Source organism: Rattus norvegicus, chromosome 8, assembly GCF_036323735.1.
Source record: "Rattus norvegicus strain BN/NHsdMcwi chromosome 8, GRCr8, whole genome shotgun sequence".
Taxonomy (NCBI): Eukaryota; Metazoa; Chordata; class Mammalia; order Rodentia; family Muridae; genus Rattus; species Rattus norvegicus.
Window position 1 is genome coordinate 21,428,107 of NC_086026.1, and position 22,435 is coordinate 21,450,541.

Consider the following 22,435-nt stretch of genomic DNA (forward strand, 5'->3'; position numbering starts at 1 on the left):
GACGTCCAAGTATGATCACATATATGAGTGTCTCATGAAGAATATGGCCCATAAACAGATAGTACTCCATAAAATATTAGTGTTGCCATTGTAGAATTTTCTGGAAAGTCCACCACTATGAAAGATCCATACCTTACACTTGTATATCTTTACATTGATAGTCTATGCCCAGCGTTGCTCATTTAGAGAGGCAGAGACATAGTGACCATTCTCATCACTGTCTCGTTATGGTATCATTCATTAATGATTCATTTGCTGTCTCTCTCTCCCTTAGGAAAGTCACCATCAGCTGTCATCCACTTGGACTTCCGAAGCACCTTACACTGGGTAGTTTATGAACAATCACAAAAATACTGCTTAATCAAGGTGAAAACAGACCCAGACCCATGTTCTGGTAAGTGCCCATTTCTCAAAGATAGCTTCTTCAATGGAACTCTCACATGACAGAAGGGGAAGGAAGTTCTCTTGTGATGCTATCCTGAGGGTATTAGTCCCATTTACAAGGCTGGGTTCCTCATGATTTGTTTTCCACAAAGCCCACCTCTTCACACTACCCCCTCTGGCTATTGACTTTCAACACATGGACTCCAGGTAGATGCTGACTTGCAGAGCTTTTCAGGCTGTCCCTGGGTCCAAGTTAGTGCTGACCTTGTCCTTGGGATGTTTTCTCGCTTTCAGAATATGAGTAGGTTCTTTGTAAATCTCTAGGAGGACGAGCATCCCTTTTTGTGAGGAAGGCATAGAGACTGCATGTGATGACTTGTTGAAACAGGAAGGAAAATGGTATAAAAGGCATACATTTAGAATTCGTTCCACTGGAGTTCAAATATCTGAACCGCTAATGATCCCATCATGCCAGTGACACATGACCTTGACTGTGCAAGTCTTCAGAAACACCTTGTGGTCAGCTGTGATGATAACAGGTAATATTTTAACATCAGTTTGCCCCAGGAGTAGTCCTTTATAGCATCTCAATAAGTGGAAGAAATAAATACTAACATTAGGTAATACAATGCCTTTCCAATTATCCCTGATTAAAGTCCCAAACTAGAAATCATTTGTCTTGATTAAATATTTCTTTAATTAACCTCAGGTAAACAAATTAGGGAAATCTATGTTGTAGTTTGCAATTTGCAAAGCAATCTAATAGAAAGTCACAATTTAAAACATACATCATGCTCTTCCTAGAACATTTTACACCTCTGAGTAGTCAAGAATATGGATTACTGACGTGGCAAATAGTAAAAATCCATTCTTTGTGAAGGAAAATCTGATTAAATTGCATCTTGCACACTTGTGATTTAAATTGTGATCAGACTTAATGTAGCATGAGGAGAGTTAATCCAGCTACTGTGAGCATTATTAAACATTTAATAAACGCCCATGCATAGTAAAGAATTTCAAAGGTGTGGTTCTGTATGCTGAGCACCAAAGAGTCAGGAACATAAATCTAGGAAATGCTTCAACTATCCACAGCGTCTCGTTTTTATATGGCAGAAGCATCCATAATTATTGAAGCACATATAGGCTTAGGAACCATAAGAAAGACATTCAGAAAAAGATTGTCACTGAGGAATAATAAAAGGTTTATTTGGATTGTAAAATTTGATTAGAAAAGAAATGTACCTAGCACCTGAACTAAATCTGCCATTCAAAAGGATGGAAAAAAAAAAGACCTTAGGGAAAAAAATACAGACTCTAACAGCCCCTTTAGTAGGAGCTCAGAAGTGGGAATTTTTGAAGTCTGTGTGGCACAAAAGCTTAGAGAACTGATGTGAAGTTTCTCAGTTCACCTGAGATCTACTCACGAACAGCCTGGGACTGTACCAGGGATCATGGCTAGTAAAAAAATCCCTAGGATTCTTGCTCCAAATCTGAAAGTTGATAAGTAATCCAAGACACTGAGCAAACTTTGGCAGTGGAATAAAAGTTTTAAAAGACAAAAATTCAAACAAGCAGAGGTCATGTATGACTTCAGATCAAGCAAATAGGCACAGTGGAGTTTAAGCCTGAGTCTCAGGACTTGCAGCCAGGCCCAAAACCACTCACTCAGCCTTGGTTTTAGTAATGCTTTTCAGTACTTAAAAGCAAGGAGTCGATGGATCCTTCAAGGACCACATGAGCCTCAGAGCTATGTGATGACGGTTTATTTTCTGAAAATCTCTCAATTCTCTGGGCCTGGCACAAGTGCGCCCAGCAATTACTCAGGAGCTCCTGGGCTTAGAGTCTGAAAGCTAGGGTCAGTGAAATATAAGGAAGGGATGGGATGAAGAATATTTTATGAGAATTCTCTTCTTTAAACACGCAATCTTAGTTACACACCCAGACATAATTTCTATAGCCTAAAGGGGGGAGGGGGGGCTGTGGTAGTTCATTACCTAAGAGAAGAAAAGAAAATGAAAGGGTTCTGAAAGGACACTGCTCCATCTTGGAAACTAAGAGACGCTCCAAGAAAACAGATCCCAGAAACATACAACTGTGGAGAAAAACAACAGCATGTTCACTCACAGGAGACCAAGGCCCATGGTCTGCATTGCTTCCCCATTTAGCATAAAGGTGACCTTCAAAATTCACTTAGCTTTTTAACGTTCACATCCAATGAATTTTTAATTCATTAAGCACGGTTACAGCACAACTGACATTATTTTTATGAATGAAAAAAATCTATTACACTAAGTTCAGAATACAATGGAACAGATACGAGTTTTGAAGTCTTTTTATTTGTTTGCTTGGTGGGGCATTTCCAACAAGATATTAAATGTTTGGAGTCATTTTCTAAATTAAAAACTTAAACTAAAATAATAACTGGCACAACATATCGGCAAAGTACAGGGTATGCTTCACAAACTTTCCCTGTCCTTGAAGCTTTCAATCAAGTCCAAGGTGTGGCTTCCTAATTGGACAACTTGCTGTAGATTAGATAGAAGTAATTAATAAGTATACATTCTTCTATTGACATCATCCTGAGTCACAAGCTAAAAATGCATATTGCAGGAGGAAACTAAGGCTCCTCTTTTTATTTTTTAAAAGGTTTATTTATTTTTTATATAAGGACACTGTAGCTGTCTTCAGGCACACCAGAAGAAGGCCTCTGGAAGAACAGTCAGTGATCTTAACCGCTTAGCCTTTTCTCCAGCCCTTAACACTTCTTCTTAAGGACAAAGCAAGAATACTACATTCTATAAGTCTAAAAGAAGGTCTCTCCTTGGCCATGTGGGCAGACTGATCTTGGGTCTCCAACAAGCATAGATATAAGAAATAAATGTCCATTAAAGTCCCCCATGGTTGTAGGGGGTCTTTGTAGCAGCCCAGATTGAATAAGATAGGAAACAAGCAACTTTATGGTTGTTGTAGAAAATTAGTTATTATATATGAATTTGCTCTGAAAATATAACAAACTAATATTGCCATGCATAGAAAAATAGATAAGATGCATTTTCATCTTTTGTGATTTTTACAGTCTACTAAGACTAGAAAATATGTGGTGTTAACAACAGAAGATAAACACATACACATGCGTGCAACACATACCCCCCTATATACACATGTGTAAAAATACTTGCACATAAAAAGAAATATGCACACATTCATACACTTATACACATACACATGTGCCCAGACATGTATACATTTGTGCAAATGATAATAATAATAATAATAATAATAATAATAATTTTAAAATTGTGTTGGTATTATGATGGAAGGTACATAAATAGATTTTGGAAATGAAATATTTGCCAAATTTGTTCTTTTTTTAAAAAAATCTTTGAAATCAATCATTATAAATAATGAGTTATTCCAAAATCTGAGGCTAGCTTGAAAAATCCCACATAATAAAAAGAAGTGCTGAAGGAGTCACCATTCCTACCTCAGCTGTAGTGATGTGAGCAGTGTGGTGTTGGCACATCACACACATCGATCAATGGCATTAGACTGAAAACCCAGACATGAATTCATGCATCTATGGACACCTGATTTTGATAAAGAAGCCAAAATACACAGTGGGGGAAAAAAGACAGCATTCTCAACAAATGTTGTTTGTTGAACTGGATGTTTGTATATGTAAGAATCCAAATAGAGTCACATTTGTCACCCTGCACAAAACTCATCCAAAACTTCAACACTAGATATACAGACTCTGATTAAAAAAAACCAGAAAGGAAAGAAAGAAAGAAAGAAAGAAAGAAAGGAAGGAAGGAAGGAAGGAAGGAAAAAAGAAAGAAAGAAAGAAAGACGAAAGGGGAATATTCTTGAACTCAGTGAAATACTAAATGACTTTCTGAACAGAACACCATTTCCACAGACACTAACTTTAACTTTTATAAATGAATCTAATGAAACTGAAAAGCTTCTGGATGGAAAAGGACACCATCATGCAGATGAAGTGGCAACCTACAGAATGGGAGAGATTTCTGCCAACTATCCATCTAATCAAAGACTAAAGTTCAAAATATATGTATAATTCAAAAAAATAGACATCAAGAAAACAGATAACCCAATTGAAAAATAGGTACAAGTTTAAACAGAGAACTCTCAAATGCAGCAACGCGAAGGTGAGAAACACCTAAATTTTTAACATACTTAGACATCAGGGAAATTAAAATCAAAACTACTTGAGGTTTCCTCTTACACTGGTCAGAATGGATAAGATCAATAAAATAAATGACTGTTCATGCTGTGAAGGATTTTCAGTAATTCATCTCCTGGAACACGCATCCATTGCTGATAGGAGTCCAAAGTTGTACAACTAATTTGAAAATCAGTGTGGTGGTTCCTTAGTAAGATGGGAATTCATCTACCTTAAGGTCCAGCTATAACATTTGTGAGTATACACAAAAGATGCTTCATCGTCCCACAAAGAAAACTTGCTCAGCAATATTCATTGCTGTTTTATTCATAATAACCAGAAATTAGAAACAATCTAGGTGTCCCTTAACCTATGAATGGATAAAGAAAATAAATTATATGTATATAATATATATATATAATTTAATGATACTCAGCAATTAAAAAGGGAAATCTTAGAAAAAATCTTGAGTGAGATAATCCAGACCCCAAAAGACAAATATGGTATGTATTCACTTACAAGTGGTTATTAGTTGTTAAGTCGATGATGAGCAACTTATAACTTATAAGCCACAGACTAGATATTGAGTAAGGGACTTAGGTGACAGATCATCCTAAGAAGAAAAACAGAATAGATAGTTATGGAAGGACAAGAAGGGGCACTGGAGTGGAAGGATCAAGTGGGGAGGGGGAGGGAAAAGAATGAGGGAAGGCATATGGGGAAAGAAGCTAAGATTAGGGGCTATTTGAGGGGTAGTATGGAAATCTAATATAATAGAAGCTTCATAAAATATACACATACATGAAAAGAATCTAAGTAAAATGCCAAGTAACAAGGTAGTAAGAGTGCCAGCTGGACATCACTTACCACCAAATGCAGCTTCCAGTACTGGCGTTGAATTACCAACAACAACTGAGTTGTTGGCTAAATGGGTCCCATGGGAAATCCCAACAATCCAAGATGTTGTAAAGCTTTAAGTTGTTCTTCACAAGCAGAGGGAAAAGCACTCTTGTTGAAGACACTTACACAACTCATTGGACATGGAGAAGTAGAGCTTATGTTTATAGAAAGTCTATACCTGTACAGACTGTTGTTTTTGGCACTAGAAGGTAAGTGGCACATGACAAAAAGAGACCAGTAATCACTAATGCAGGCACAAACCCTTTGATGTACGAAGGTATTCTGCCTGCAGGCTATGCTAATGGAATGGTGGCATAAAGCTTATGGGAGTATCCAACCCATGTCTAATTTGACTTGAGCCCTAATCTATGAGATGGAATCTGTACCCAATATTGCTTGAGTGGTCAGGAACAAGAGACTAGGTAGCCCAAGGACCTAGGGTGAAACCAAATACTACTGTTCTATTAAAAGGATGGAGAAATAATGACTCCTAATGACCTTCAGCAATACTAACAGATCAGTGTCTTGCTCAGCCTTGGTTAGAGAAGTTTCTTCCTGTAGCAGATGGGACAAATACAGAGACCTATAGTTATACAATATACAGAGTGAGAGACCTGGAAATATCCAGCCCTAAATGGTATGTCACCAACAAATCCCTCTCCTTAAGTCTCAAGGAATCCTTTAGAAGAGGAGGTGGAAAGAGTGTAACAACCAGAGGGGAAGGAGGACACCAAGAAAACAAGGCCTTCTAAACAGAGTATCACTGACGCACATGTGAACTCACAGAGATGGACATAGCATGCACATGGGTTCAATGGTCTAAAGAAGATGGGGTCCCAGAGCTAAAAGAGGAAATGAACACACCTAACTCAGAAGCCAGTTACCATTAATAACCACTGGTAAATGATATTTAGTTTTCTTCAAGCGAGTATCCCTGGGAAGACTATTTTTAAGGATAGGCCACAGTTCCGCAGTGGATGGCCAACGGAAAGAGTACTCAATGGCCTCTTTCAAGGTATCTTGTCTCATAATTTAATCTCAGAACTTTTTCCTTTTTACTTCTTGTTTGTTTAATCTCATTTTATTTTTATTTTTTATTTCTTTTTCTCCTTTCGTATATGTGGTATGACTTCCTGTGCTGTGTTTTTATGGGATTCCTGGTATGCAAATGTGGGGGTCTGTGTGTCTATATCTGTTCCTTGGATCTGTCTTTTCTTGGGCTCTTTTCCTTCTGTTTGCTAATTTTGCTCTATTCTGATGTGTTTGCTTTTGTTTTATCTTATTTTATTTTAGTAATATTTCTTAGAAGCCTGTTTATTTTCTAATGAGAGACAGAAAGGGTCCAGATGGGTCCAGGGAGGTGGGGAGAAGTGTTGGAGAGGAAGAAAAATCCCATAATTAAGATATATTATAGTTTTTAGATCCATTTTCAATAAAAGAAAATGATAAAAATAAACTATCAATATTCACAAATGTTTTACACACAACTCTTCATAAATAGAATTTATGGCACGACTGTTCTTTTATAGAAATACTTCTGAAGTCACATGACCATTTGTTGATGAGGCACACAGAGTATGAATACCCATTTTTCAAGGGCTGGATACACTGGTTCAACATGAAAGACCAGGCAACGATTCCCTACAGCAAAGCTTTACTGTAAAGGAAAAGATTCATATATAAGATGCATTCAAAAATCAATTTCACACGTCTAATTTAAAGCCAATTCAAATGCAATTACTGTATCAGGACCATCCATTTGGCTAGGGTCAGGAATACAATCACCAGGGGCAACAAATGATGTTGCTTCTCAGAAGATAACCTCTTAACAGATATGCTGAGCAAGGAAAAACAATACAACACAGACAGGAGACTCACTGGGCACTGTGACTGTCACTGTTAAAACTGATCTATTTAGAAACCAAGCCATTCTAAGACATGGCCCATGCTCTGTGTCATTTCTACTCAAATGGAGACTTCCCCATCTGCTCCAATACCCTGGTTCACACCTTCTCCAATGCTGCTAAGTAGAAGAGGTAAAAGAACACGTTCTGCACAAAGCATTAAACTTACCACTCTCATCGTCTATATTGAACCTCCCAAGACCACTGCCGTCTCTGATGGAGTACTGGATCTCTCCATCCCTACCAGAATCCTCATCATGGGCAGTCACCTGCAGCACGCTTGTTCCAATCCGTGAGTTTTCTTTGACAGATCCAACAACAGCAAAGTCTGGGAAATATGGTGTATGAAGGTTTTCATTGACATCTACCACCTCCACCTCAACAAAAGAAATTGATGACAGAGAGACAGGCCGCCCTTTGTCTTTGGCCCTGACTGTCAGGTTGTAGAACTGCTGCTTTTCATAATCAAGCTCTTTGCTCAAGCGGATGGCACCACTTGCCTTGTCAATTTCAAATCTCCCATTATAATCATTGACCAATGAGTAACGTACTTGCCCCCCCAATCCAAGGTCAGGATCCTGAGTCTCAAGCCAGGCAATGACTGTGCCAACTGGAAGATCTTCAAGGACTTTCACACTGTAGCTACTAGGGATAAATGCTGGAGAACAGTCATTGACATCATCTAGAAAGATCTTCAGGGTGACAACAGAAAACAGCTGCTGGCCACTTTCTGCTTTGTCCCTGGCTTCTATTTTCAAAGAATAGTTGGCTTTGGATTCTCTGTCCAATTGATCGGCTATATAGACAATCCCAGTTGAGCTATTGATGACAAACTGGTGCGTGTCTGTCAAGACTGAGTATGTTACCTCACCATTAGAACCTAGGTCTTTGTCTCTTGCTTCCACTTGAATAATCTCTGTTCCAATACTTGAACTTTCAAGAATGCTGACTGAGTAGCTGTCCTGAAGAAACACTGGGCTATTGTCATTAGCATCCTCCACGTTGACAGTCAGCAAACGCCATGACGATTTCTGTGGCTTTCCAAGGTCATAGATAGTTATGTTGAGGACATAGAGGTCTGTATGCTCTCGGTCCATGGGCATGAGGACTTTAAGTTGTCCAGTCTCCATATCAATATTGAAGCAGCTGTCTGTGTTTCCATCTGATATTGTAAATAACACCTTCCCGTTGAAGCCAGAGTCGGCATCATAGGCTTTAATCTTCAGGATGTTAGTTCCTACTGGCATGTTCTCCTTTACAGCCACATCAGAGGGAAAAGACTTGTCAAAATGTGGTCCTTGCCTATTAATCGAATAAAAGTCAAGAAATCCATCTTCTTGATTCAGTTTCCCATTAGCTTTTGCTTTAATGAGTAGTTTCTCTGCCAATTTCTGAGCCACACGAGTTTCTCTGCAACTGAAGCTCTTTGAAGACACTTTCCCATGGAGAACTGAGATGTTAATGGCCATGGGGTCTGCAAAGTTTTCTCCATCAGTAGCTGTGATTCTGAGGGCAAAATTGCCATTTTTAATGCCAGAATTCATCAGTGACTTCTTAAGCTGCAAAACGCCAGAGTCTGGGTTTAAATAAAAAAACCCAAGTTCATTTCCAGAAATGATTTTGTACTTTACAAGTTCAAGTTCGTCAATATCAATAGCAGAGATGGCCGTGATGTGACCCCCAACAGGAAAGTCATATGAAATAACTCCCTGGCAAGCCACTTTTTCAAAGAGAGGGCTGTTGTCATTGACATTTCCTACTCGAATGGTCACATTGACCTCACTTTCATGGCGGTATGGGGAGCCCCAGTCAGAGGCTCTCACAATGAATCTATATGTTTCTGGGGAGGATTCGAAATCTAACTCTTCAGTTGTGCTGATCACACCTGTGAACTGGTTAATGGCAAACGGTAAAAGGTTTAGGCTGGCGATGCTGTAGGTGATGTAACCATTTTCCCCTTTATCCTTATCAGAGGCAGACACAGTGAGAACATTTGTACCAACAGGGACACTCTCATTCACAAAAGTCTCATACAGTGTCTCCTGGAATTCTGGGGTGTGGTCATTGGCATCTTCAATCCCAATAGTGACTTGTGCCTTTGCGTCTCCTTCCTTGTCTGACACTTCCAGTTTATAAACTTCCTTCTTGACTGTATTCAAGGGCTGGGCTGTGACGATAAGACCTGACCTGGGATTAATTTTGAAGTACTCTGCATCCTTACCAGGCAATAGTGTGTATTCCACGTCCAGTGGCTCAGGATTGACCTTGACGATGGCTACCATGACACCAGGAGGGGAAAACTCACTTATACTGATGTCATAGACATCCTTTTCAAACTTTATTGGGGTGCTGTCTCTCCTGGGGTTAGCAATGTGGACTGTCTTTAGTTCTGAGAACTTCTGAGGTGACCCTTTGTCTTTTGCTTGAATAGTGAGGTTATAGCCATAGGAGAAGCTTTCCCAGTCCACCTGCCTTCTCTCCTTGACTTTATACTCATTCATCCACTTTCCTTCCTTAGCCAGGAAGAACTGCTCTAAAGGATCTCCATCCACAATGGAAACAGATTCGATCTCTCCATTGGCCCCCTCATCCAGGTCATCAACTGTCACTACTGCATATGTTGGCTCCTTGTCCAATGAGAAAGGTGTGTGAGTGACCACATGGATAATTGGAGCATGTTCGTTTATGCGTTCAATGTGAACATAAAGCTTGGCAGTACTGCTCACTCCATTATTGCCATAGAGTTTCATCCCCCGGTCCACTGCTAAGATTTCTAGATCATATCTGTTCTTCTCGTCATAATTCAACCGTCCACTTAAAGAGATGACACCACTCGTGGGGTGAACTGAAAAAAGATCAACCTTGTTTTTGAAGTAGTAGTAGAATTCCCCATTGGAACCGATATCTGCATCTGTGGCCGTCACCTGGGCAACGCTAGTCCTGAGTGGTGTGCTTTCTGCGATGGTGACCGAGTAGGTGGTTGGTGAAAACAGAGGCCTCAAGTCATTCATGTCTAAAACCTGGATGTTTACTTTGGTCCATGCTTCCAAGTCTTCTCCTCTGACAGAACCTTTTATGATTAATAAATAATTGTCTTGGATTTCCCTGTTCAATATGGCAGAATTGCCACCTTTAGTTCTTATCCTGAGAAAGCAGAAATCTGCAATAATGACCTCCTCAGCTTTGAAAAATCCTTCCTCATCACCGGACACTATTCTGTACTTGATGTCCCAGGACAGGTCTATTAAGGTGATGCCCATTCTGCTCTGGCTGTTGACATAGGTCCGCGCTGCTGAGTTCTCATACACTGTAGCATTATAGAGAGCATGCGTGAAGTGGAAGCCCAAGGGCCCTGTTCCTGGCAGCCCCTGGGAGACGGTGGCACACAGCTTCAGGAGCAGGAAAATGAGGCAGGAAGGAGGCCTTGTGTCAATACAGTGTCTCATGGTCACACCCATTTTATCACATGTCCGTCCTGGAAGGAAACACAGAGAAAAAAAATATAGATTAATTCAGAAGAAAGTGAAAGAAACAAACAAAGAAACAAAACATGAAAAAGTGAGTTGAGAAAGGTATACTAGAGCAAATCTTTTCATTACAGCATCAATACAAAAGTTATATCATTCACTGCTACTAGACAGTAAAGAGTTTAAAGTCATTAGAATTTAACCTTATCTTGATTGAACTTCCTTAAGTGACACTTTCCCACTACTGTTGGGCTTGGTTTGGGGGCACCGAATTTATTATATGTTAGAAGTCAACTTAGAAATGTATAATTAGAGACCTTGAATGCATTTAACTTTAACCTATAGTGGCCTTTTGCACAATTATATGACAAAGTTCTTTAAATATATTCATTACAGCACCGTTCCAAGTTTAGAAAGAAAACCTCTAAAGACACTAAAAGACTATCAATAGAAAATGAAATAATTTAGAGTACATTCTTAAAGTAGGCTATGGCCACTAAAATGATTGCAAGAGACATGTGTTCCAGATGCATAAAGATGAAGGGCTGAGGTAAATGAGGTGTCCAGGATGCATCCGAGAGTACACTATTGAAATACTGACTCAGACATTTGCATCTTTAGCTTTGAAACCGCCACTATTTCCCACTTCCCACTTCGTTCATTGAACGTGGCTCCCCAATGGTTACTTCATTTCTTTTATACAGTTATAGTCGCATAAAGATCTGCTTGAAGATGTTACTGTCTTCTATTCTGTTCACTTTAAAACTGATCAAAATGAGCGGACAGTTCAGTGCCATGATAAGGAATAACGTTCAGTCTGATGAAGCACGGGTGACTGTCAAGGCTCTGCATCATCTAAGCCACACTCCCCAGTGACGACCCAGCACAGAAGAAGGGTAACAGTCCTTTCCTGAAAGTACATAAGGAATCACAAGCTACGTTCATCAGTGAATACAAAATTTTGTCAGTCTCCATAGTTTTATGGCCATCCAGATTCAAAGACAAAATATTTTCCTTTTTTTACCAGTAAAATGTGTCAAATACTGGGTGAGAAGAAGCCATTTAACATGGAGCAGCCGAATCAGGTTATCTGGATGCTTATATTTTCAGAGTCTCTAAGAATGAGCTATTGTTTCAAGTAGCACCGTCAGGGCCCTGTCAGTCTCCTGCAGGAAGTGCAAGTCCAAATAGAAATGTGTGTGCAAGAAGCACGGTACAAGATCTCACCGTGCTACATTAAAAGCAAAACACTTATATTTATTATTTTTCATTATGTGTAGGTATGCGTGTCTGCAGGTGAGTATGTGCAGAGGAGCACTGGTGACCCTTGAGGACAGGGAGGGCCAATTCTCTGAAACTGTAGTCGCAGTTGGTGGTGAGCTGCATGACAAAGGTCCTCTGGAAGAGCAGCAAATGCTCTTCACCATTGAGCAAGCTCTCTAGACTCCCATTGTTCTTCATTTAATACTGAACAAAAGGTACCATTTTACCTGATAGCATATTACAAAATGGACAGCTAAATAAGACGATTTGGTTGAGCCTCTGGTCCGCTCAGAGTTGACAGGTAGACGTGGCCCAGCAGACCCTCAAGTTCTTGGCTTTCTTAATGTATCTAGTGTGTGCGCTCCCCAACTGCAACTTCATTCTCATTAAATCACCTCTAAACCATCATCTTGATACACAGGTAATGTGATTTACTTCTCCAGGTGTAGTCAGGGAAGATTATTGGTGAAAATGCATGGACTCATCCAGCATCTCGGATTCCTTATCTGCTTTCTGCTTTCATATTACTGGTGCTATGATAAATTAAAAACCCAACTGAGGTTTAACTTTTTCAAGCATTGCAGGTTATTTTTGTAGTGTATAAAATATTTTCAAATTCAAAGATGACAAAGCAATAGTGCCATTATAGCTTTCTTTTTTAAGGTAAGACCACGAAGTTTCTTTTTCCTAGTGGCAGAGAATGAGTTTGAACTCAGCCTTTCTTCCCAGACCACTAGGCTTTCCCACTTCTTTTTAGCTTGGTGTCCATAAGGCAAAACTCTGGGTCTGTGTAGACTGGGTTCCTGCTGGGATGTATGTGCCTTGCTACAACCTGAACCATCTAGAAAATACTGAATAGCTGGGAGTTAGTTCAGTACAGAGATCTCAGACTCATAGGCAGCAGAGACCACAACAGTCAAAAGCAGAAAAAGGCTATAACATTTTAATAAATAATAGTTATTAATGTTACATGCAGATTCTCTTATTGTCATGAGGAAATGTTTCATGGGATGAGAACATATATCAGAGCTGTGCCCTTACCCACAGAGCCAGGAATAAGGCCAGGGGTGGAGCAGCCAGAAATGCTAGTGAGCAGGTTTCCGGAAGTTCAGCACTTGACTCCTGGGCATTTCAGAGTTATCCTGACTTGTATTTTGTGTTGTGCACACAACTAAAATCTGAGTGTGGTAGCCTCGTCTCTAGCAATCACACACCGAAGTCTGCAGAAGCTCTAATGATATTCTATGTACATTGATAGAGCTTCTCATCATTTTGATTACGTCCTGTAGAGGTGTGGCCTTCATCCTCACAATGACCTCCATGGTGACTCCTCTGGGTAGTCTTTTTGTGGAGTAGACAGCTACTCATAAGTGGTCCTCTGTGTGTCCCAGAGGTGGGCACCTGTACAAAGCCCTTCACGAGTCCTTCAAAGCAAAAAATATTGTGAAGCTATGACAGTGACTGTTCAAATTAACTAATCAAAATTGATGCTTTCCAGAATTGAGCTGTTCTTTCGGCAAGTTCACTTCTACTATTCTTCTCTTAAGACTGAGAATGAGTAGTCTTAACACAAAAAACAAAAAGAAAACAAAACAAAAAAGCCACCAAGCAAGAGTACTTTTGTTAGCTTCAGCTGTCAAGCCCACGATGTCTCATATGACATTTTTATATGTGGCTTTGAAGAAGGGAAACACAAGCTACAACTGGCACAAATGCTGCCTGTCCGTCTTCCTCGCAGGTTTGAGGAAGACAAGAATGTTAGAAGTTAGGGAATTGGTACAAGCGCAAAGTAAACACTAAAAGAAAACCCTAGCTTCTGTTTTAGCATGCCAAGATAACAGTTCCTATTACTTTCAGAACGGTAGTGGCATTTCCAAATGAATCCAAAGCTGTTTGTGAAGCTATGATAGTTATGATGTCTCCCATGCCCTGTGCATTGATTTATTCTACTGCTTCTGGATTATTTTTAAAGAAAGAAGCTATTTCTGAACCTCAGAGCACATTTTCTACAACTTAGCAACATAATCAATATTTTTATACAATCTCTGAAGAGATCACTGAGCTATCAATCTTGGAGACATTTGTCTTTCTGAGGGAGTGCTGGCTGAGGCAGTGCCTCCCAGCCGGGCTTTTCACGATGAACACGGATCTCAGTGTAGGACTCCAATGGGGCATGCAGATCTGTCTTCAGAGAGAATAAATAAATACTAGAGAACTTGGGGGCAGGTACAGTACTGACTGGGACAGCCTTGACCAAGTGAATACTCAGCGATGAGTTTATAACTTGGTCATATTGCTGTCTGTACCCCAAAACTCTCCTTTTTGGGTTGTTTCTAAACAGTAACAAGCCACATGAAGGAATATTCTACTTGATCCCTCTCTCTTGCTGTTACTCATGTTGAAAATGTCAGTTTTCCAGAAAGAACTCAAAATATACACTGTGCAAAACTGTGGAACATACAGCAAAGCCAACACATGCAGCATCTACCCATACAGATGCCCTTGGGAAAGATATTTGTGGTTCTACCTGTCCCAAGCTGGTCATTCATCAACTGGATATTCATTGTGACAAAGCTATCATGAACAAAAGGCTCCCTAAGTTACTGATTGTACTCTTTGACACATGACCTGGGTTTTAAACTAAACTCTTGTCATTAGATGAGCAAATTTGAACAGGTTATTTAACTTAACAGTGCTTTGGTTTCTTCTATTAATTAAAAACTATGAAGTATTAATCTTCTAAGTATATGAGTTTATCCAGCCACTGTTTACTAAGGTCAATTTTAAAGACTAGAACTCCTGAGTCACTGGAGAGGATCTATGACCTATTGCTTCCTTCTCCAATAGTAAAAGGCACACTCAAGTCAAAGGAATGAATGCCTCATCCCTGGTTCAAGTCTATGAAGAGTAGTGACCACACCCCAAAGATCAGAGAAAGTCAGTCAGATTTTATGAGTATTAAGTCTCAGTTTTCTTGTTCTGAAAATGAAGTTTATAAAATACACATATGGCTACTCCCAATGTTTAGCAGTAAGTGAGTGTAGTGTTGTACACATCATCCCAAACTTGGAAGGGTGAGAAAAAGATGTTGTTTGGAGGCTGGCCTGAGCTACACTGACAGCTTGAGGCCAGTCTAGGCCGTAGAACAAGAGTCTATCTCAATGAATAAACAAGCAACAAAAAGTTCCATAAATATTAACTGACTTTATAATTACTTAGATATTCAGAAGCAATAACCAAAACCACAAAAATAGTGAACAACAAATGTTTTGCTCTTAGTAATGAGGGACATTCCTCCTGTGAAAACTACCATTCACAAACCCCAGATTCACACCAATGGTAAAGACAGCATCACAGAAGCGTCCTGTCTGGATAACAGCAGTCACAGGCTCTTACCACAGCTTGGCTATGCATTCTTCCACCCATGTAATAATCTTTCAAACTCAGGACAGTGCAACTGTACTAAGGAGCTCCCCTCAGCCCTGGTACTTAATTTTGGAGGAAGTCGAGTTAGATCTTCCTTTGTGATATATGCTCCAGGAAACCTGCTCAGCCCTGTCTCTTTAGTAGCCTGTTCAATGTTTCCTGGTTGCTTGGCACTGGTCTGAACGCTGGGTCCTTGCTCCTGAAATCAGTTACACATTTTCTGCCTGACGTATGAGAGGATAAAGCTCTGCTTTCTGCCTCACACCGAAGACGGCCTAAAAAGAACAAAAAGTGGTTGTGTGTGTGTGTGTGTGTGTGTGTGTGTGTGTGTGTGTGTGTGTGTATAAATATATCAGCACAAAACACGAGGATATGATAGTAGCTATTTGGATCACAAATCATTAATGCGACATTGTTATCACAGATCATGTGATAATATATTGAAACAAAGCCACTTAAAGTCAATGAATGTCACAGCCAAAAGTGTCTTAAAATGAACTAGAGTAACACTGTAGTTTTACCACAAAAGAAAGACAGAAGTTTTCTTACTATAGACAGAATCACGGGGTTCCCTAGTCAGAGGCTAAAAGGGACCTTAGATCTCCAGGTGAACATGACTCCACAATGCTCTGCCTCCTCCTACCTCTCAGGTCTGTCATATGTCTACAATTGCACTTCCTTTAGCAACATAGTTTTGAACTACCCAGCAGTTTTCAGTGTGCATCAGAGCTATCCTTGGCCTGTTAGAACGCACATTGTTGGGCTCTTTTCCTGATTATTGGCTTAGGGCCAGTAGGTCTAGAAATGTAAAGTTCTCTTATGTTCCCAGGAGGTCAGTCCACTTGGCGAGCTTCTGCTCAGCAGATTGAACTTTGGCTGTCTTAGTGTAGTGTTTTCTTTTTTATGTTTCAGCTATTTAAGTGTCACCCGAAGTACACACTGGACAGAGAACAGGCTTGGAAAAATGCTGGTCCACTTTTTCACTTTCTTTCAGCGTTTGACAAAGTATCTTAAAAGGGCACAAATTTAATTCAGTGATACTGAACTTGTCTGGATACAACAGAATCCTTCAAGCTCTAATGAGAAGAGCAAAATGAGCATGCTACTCCTGTCCCCTCAGGCATATCTTGCCAAGAGGTCTCCACCTATTGCACGCATCTTATCTGGGTGGGACTACTGGTTGTTTCCATCTCCTGGGAATTTGTAGGATACCTTCTGGTATCATGGGAGCTGAAGACGTATGTGCGTTGGGGGGGTTATATTTAAATAAAAAACTAAAAATGATGATGAAATAAGTCATCAGTGTCATTTAGAAACCTTAAGGAAACAGTAGATGGGCATAAGTAAAGAAATTTAAATTAAACCAGGGAGTAGTGGTACATGCCTTTAATCCCAGCATCAGGGAGACAGAGAAAGGTGGATCTCTGTGCGTTCGAGGTCAGCCTGGACTACAAAGGGAGTTTCAGGACAGCCAGGGCTACCCAATAAAATCCTATCTCAAAACATAAATAAATAAATAAATAAATAAATAAATAAATAAATAAAGGAAGAAAGAAAGAAAGAGAGAAAGAAAGAAAGAAAATTGGAATTGGAATTCTTTGTAGACATTAAGCTGTCTCCAAATAAAACTCTTTCTTCTAGTGCCTTTAGACACATATAAAAAGTTACCTTGCATTTCTGGATGACGCGAGCTATAGGTTATAGAGTCTAAAGTTCCCAGAAGCCCCATGTAATACAATCAGAACACAGTAAGTACAGTCACACTTCCTTCAGCTGGCGTGTGTCCTGAGAAACACAATCATGAGAGGTGACACCTGAGGCTGCTGCTGTCTCACAAGGTGCACTGCTCAGCTGCACACTTTATCTTTTAAGCAGAGGGAGTGTATTCTAAAGCAACCACAAAAAGTACAGAACAGCCAATACATAGGCCGGGATCATGGGCATTTATCATGGGCATTTATTAACACCACCTCTATCTGTGACAGCAAATACATATCTAGGATCATGGGCATTTATTAACACTGCCACCAACTGTTATGTTCCATATCTGCCTGTGCTATCCTTTAATCCCTTGCAGGGCATGTCTCCTATCCCTGAGTCACCACAACTTGTGATAACCACAATGTTTCCAGGTGACAGGAATTTGTTAGTGCCATTTTAATCTTATGAGAACATTGTCTTTTAGTGGGCACAGTCCCTCAGTGATCAAAACATTGTTTGGTTTGCACGACTAGATGTTTGATGCACTGTAAACATACACCATGTGACTTGTGATTCCTGTGATACAAATCACATGTTTTAAAAACCTATCTATGACCCCAAAGCTCTGGTCTTCCAATCCACACATATACCTGCAGTGAGCGCTGGGGCAACACAACTGGGGAAGCAGTGGAGATGGAGAGCTCTGAGAGGCACAAAAGACTTTCTTCTGCAGGCTTCTGTGCTGGAATGAGTTCTCAAGTTTCATTTTAAGTAATTTCAGCGTGATGTCCTAAGAAACTGACCCGATACTCGTTCCCCCACATCCTACATGTTAGCACCATGGTTCTGGTGATTTCTTTGTTCTAATCCCATGAACAAGTAGCAAGCACAGAATATACACCATTGTTCCAGACGACCTAGAAGAAGCAGCTTGGTGAATAATGCAGATATCTCTAAAATTTATATTATCTATTTTTCTCAGACAAAAAGACAAGTCTCTGGGATATTAAACAAAGTACCAGTTTCTTATTTTCTCCATTTGGAAAATTTTGCTTGCTTTTCTCAAGTGCCCACCAGAAAACCCATGCTAAGTGCCTAGAATAGTTGATTCACAAGGCTACATCACTTGTTATTCTGTGCAACATGAAGACAGAGATCCCAAAGCCCACAGTTGATTTTGCCAACCATCCAAAGTCTTTATCCTTTTCTTATTAATAATGTTGTGTTGCAAATTCTAACTCGGGCCATTGTTGCAAAGCATTTTGTTGCCACAGAGTGACTTACTAGGTAAAGTCAGTCAGTATTAAGCATGAATCATTCAGGTTCCTGAAGAAGTAAATGGCCACACAGGTCTGGGTTTTGAATACTCTCCATTATGTTGCCCTCAATCGAGGGAAATGTTTCCATACAACACTGGTTAATGTCAAGTATCATTTCATCAGTAAATTCTTTAAATTCAGGGGTAATTCAACCAGAGGCTATCAGAAGGAAAGATTAACATGTTGTTCAAGGCTTTTAGAAATGACTTCACCCTTTGGAGAAAGAAATTTATCATAATGTAAGAAAAATATGTATAGAGAGAATATCATTTTTTTCTTGTGATTGGCTGTCTGAGAAAATGCTTCAGAAAAAAAATTCTCTTTCAGTTTTCCTCTGGCAGCCTTAGAAACCAAATGGTAACAATATTAGCATTGTCTTAGACTCAAGTTTAAGACAAAAAGCCAAACAAACCCTCATACAAGGCACAATCTATTTTATGATATCTGTCAAATAGAGAAAAGCCAATGTGTTGGAGTGGAACAAATATTTTTAAATAGTATTATTTTTAGTAATTGTTGGGGCAAATGTAACTGAGATGGAAGGTGTTCTTTGGGGATCCCTGGAAATTGTGTGACAGATTCTGACACAGTGGATGTCACTCCTCCATTCTGTTGGTGCTGTTTTTCATAAAGTCAGCATTTCTTTAAAAAAAAAAATCCCAAGTGCAAGTGCCATGCCATTGTAAGAAGTGGTCCCCTTTGAGGGAAAGACTGTGTGATAAGTAATATCAAGAATGAGGAATGGGAATATGAGGGAAACTGTACCCATCAGGCCCTTCTTTCCCATGAAGAAAGAAAATTCTGAAGGGCTGGAAGCAAGGAGATAGGGGTGTGTGTTTATCAGACACAATTAAGAAAGGGGATGTTTAGTATCCCTTTCCAGAAGAACTAACATCAGAGATGTAATAACTGATGGGCAGCCTAAAGTTGTAGAGGATTTGATAAAAATAACTCAACTTAGAGTCTTTCCAGGGTTACATATGGATAAAGTCTCCTCCTGGACAGAGGAGATCACAGGTGCAAGTGGGCTTGCATGAATGCACTTGTCCATTTATCCAAATGTTTACACCACAATATAATGCAGAACATAGGTCTCTTGTGGTAGCTAAACAATCTGAAATCATTGCTAAATTAATCTAAGGATACAAGAGATACTGCAACATAATGCCATGTTTCATGTTGCCTTGTGAGGGTTGAGAAGGGGCAGATAGGGAGAAACTAAGAAATAATCTATCAGGACTATTCCCAGGTAACAGTCTGTGAAATGAAACATGGCAAGAGATGACCAGACAGCTTTACACACAGATAGATGAGAGCACTGTGGACTGGTTGACCTTAATAACCAGAAGCAAGGGGGATTAATTAGAGATATACACAAATAAATGTCCCTAGGGTTTAAAATAGCTTGTGTGTGGACATAGAAACACCATCTAGAAATCTGCTCAGTATCTAGGTATGTCAGAATGGTCTCATCTTGTCATCACTGGCAAATGTGCCTCAGGAAAGGGCCAAATGTAGACTTGGGTTTTTGCCCATCCTCCACACCAAAACTCCTGGTGATTGATGGGTTCTGCTGTTGTGCAAAATAATCCTTAGTGCTCAATAACCAAGTGAGTGATTTAGCATTGTGTCCCAAACACAATCATCATTGTCGTCGTCGTCCTCCTCCTCCTCCTCAAACAACAACTACAACAGCAACAGCAGCAGCAACAGCAACAACAGCAGCAGCAACAACAACAACAACAAAACTTAAGTTACCCAATAATATCTTGTTTTGTTTTTCTGATCCCACTCCTGATATCATTCTTGAAAATAAAAGCCAGGTATGGGAAAACATTCCCATGTAGCAATTTGTAAAGAAAATGAATGCATAATACAAATTCAAAGCCAGGAACTCAGGGTGGAACAGATCAAGCCTCAGGCAGAACATGAAGGAGAATGTTATGATGCCAGGCCAAGGACAGTAGCAGCCAGTGTCTCCAATGCTCCCACTGGCCTGTGTATCTGCCTAACCCCTCCAAATCATTCCTGCTATTTCCAGTCATTCACACACCTTACCCTAAGCACATTTTAACCACTAGGTCAGCTGGCTTCCTCTCACAGCCTTATGGAAGCTTCCAGAACACTAATGTCCAAAGCTGTCTACGTAGTTTAGAGGGTTACAGTAACACTGTCCCTGGTCTTGGGAAGCGTTTTAAATATTTTCTGTTTTTGTTGATGTCTTTCACATCTTTCCAAGTTTAATTCTCTTCCTTTGCCCAATTTTCCACCATGAAAACATGTATACTGTAATCTCAGGGAGGTTTTGCTGACTCTCAGCACGAGCTATGGTGCCATGTTATATAGCCTCCAAATATGTTCTTTGTAGTGCTTGATATCATTCTCAACATCTTTTATTATGCTGCTTGATTAGCATTATCTAACATGACTATAAATTCCACAAAGAATGAGACTATCTCTAAGGGCTTTACTGTCACCCAAATTGAATTGTCCACCATGGTAAGTAAGTACTCAATACATTTCTATTGTCTCGTAATGTTCAGAAAAATATAAGAGCAGTTTTTATTAATTGAAGAAATATTTTTCTCCCAGGAAACTTACTTTCAGTAAGAATTGGGTGATACAAGTAAATCTTTTGTTGTTGGCCAGGGGAAGTAGGACACGGATGAATTATGGAGTCTCATGGGCTAGCCCCCAAAGCTGTGTATTATGCTAAAATGACAGACATGTTGATTCCAAAAACATGTGATTAGAGGAACTGGTACCATGATTTGAGGATAGATTGAATCATGGAGAAACCACATTTCCTTCGATAAAGAGTGTTTCTGCTATTACTGAGGGGTTTGCTGAAGAAGATGAGTTCTGGGAATGTGTTGCTCCGAATGGGGCTCCTTTTGTTACTGATTAGATGCTTGGTATCTCCAGCCAGTTAACCTGATGGGTTCTGAGTTCCCTGCTCACAACCAAGAACAAAAGAACCCCCTGCTGCTGGCGGTAGACCCATTTGACCTCATTTCTCCACAAAGCATTCACATGTGGCAAGACCATCAGTCACCCTGACAGCTAGAATCCCTGTTTGCTCCCAACAACTAGTGTTCTGCAGTCTTTGCCCAACCTCAGTTGGATCTCGAGCTTTACAGAAGCATTTATTCTGCCAACAAAATCAAGACCTTGGAAGATTGATCTTTCCAGGTCATCACAAGGCTGTGTCTCCAGAGGTTTGCTTAATTTTCTCTGCATGTCTATGAAGACTGTAGCCTCCAAGTATCTGGGCAGTCACTCTTATCCATAGCCCTGGAGGCTGATTTAATCCTGCAGTTTAGTTCACAGGCCAGGGACTGTCAAGCTCTGCCCTGGATAGAGGACGGCGCACAACTCCACAATTCTACCCTAGGCTACAATAACCCAAACACATTAAAACAACCCTTATGATCAACAGCTGCTGAAAAGGAAGTGGGATTGTTCCTCTGGCAAAGTTTATACCTTATAGACTCACTTGACATAGTTAAAGAGTTTTCTTCTGAGTCCACCCCTGAGTATATGAAGTTAAAAACCAAGTATACACTTTACTGCTAATTACGTATTACAAATAAATAGTTTACACAAGCATATGTAAACGGTGAGAGGGTGAATCCACAGCAGATGTTTAGGGACAGCTGTACAGGAAGGCTGACATGAATGGAGATGAAATTTATTTTAAGCTCCCAGAAGAGTGAGAGGGGGTTTGTTTAACCTTTTACCAAACTCATCTCCCAAGGGGTGCAGATCTGAATGTTCCTTTAGAATAGATTTCTATTTTGTTTAACATGCCTCCCCTTTCCTCTGTTTCCTCCTCACTCCAGAAAGGAGCCCCAGTGATTTGACCACTTTGAGCAAATGTCACTCAGA

General features: G+C 39.9%; 1 protein-coding gene across 6 annotated transcripts in view; it reads right to left on the reverse strand.

The window, feature by feature from the left end:
- The window catches only part of Fat3 (FAT atypical cadherin 3), a 582,840-nt gene that overhangs the window by 455,267 nt on the left and 105,138 nt on the right, over nucleotides 1–22,435 (reverse strand). For 5 of the 6 annotated variants that reach the window (XM_039080778.2, XM_039080781.2, XM_039080780.2 and 2 more), the window contains 1 exon segment: nucleotides 7,541–10,846. In XM_039080778.2, the coding sequence (XP_038936706.1) occupies nucleotides 7,541–10,829 (3,289 nt within the window). In that variant the 5' untranslated portion in view covers nucleotides 10,830–10,846. 6 annotated transcript variants of the gene reach the window in all.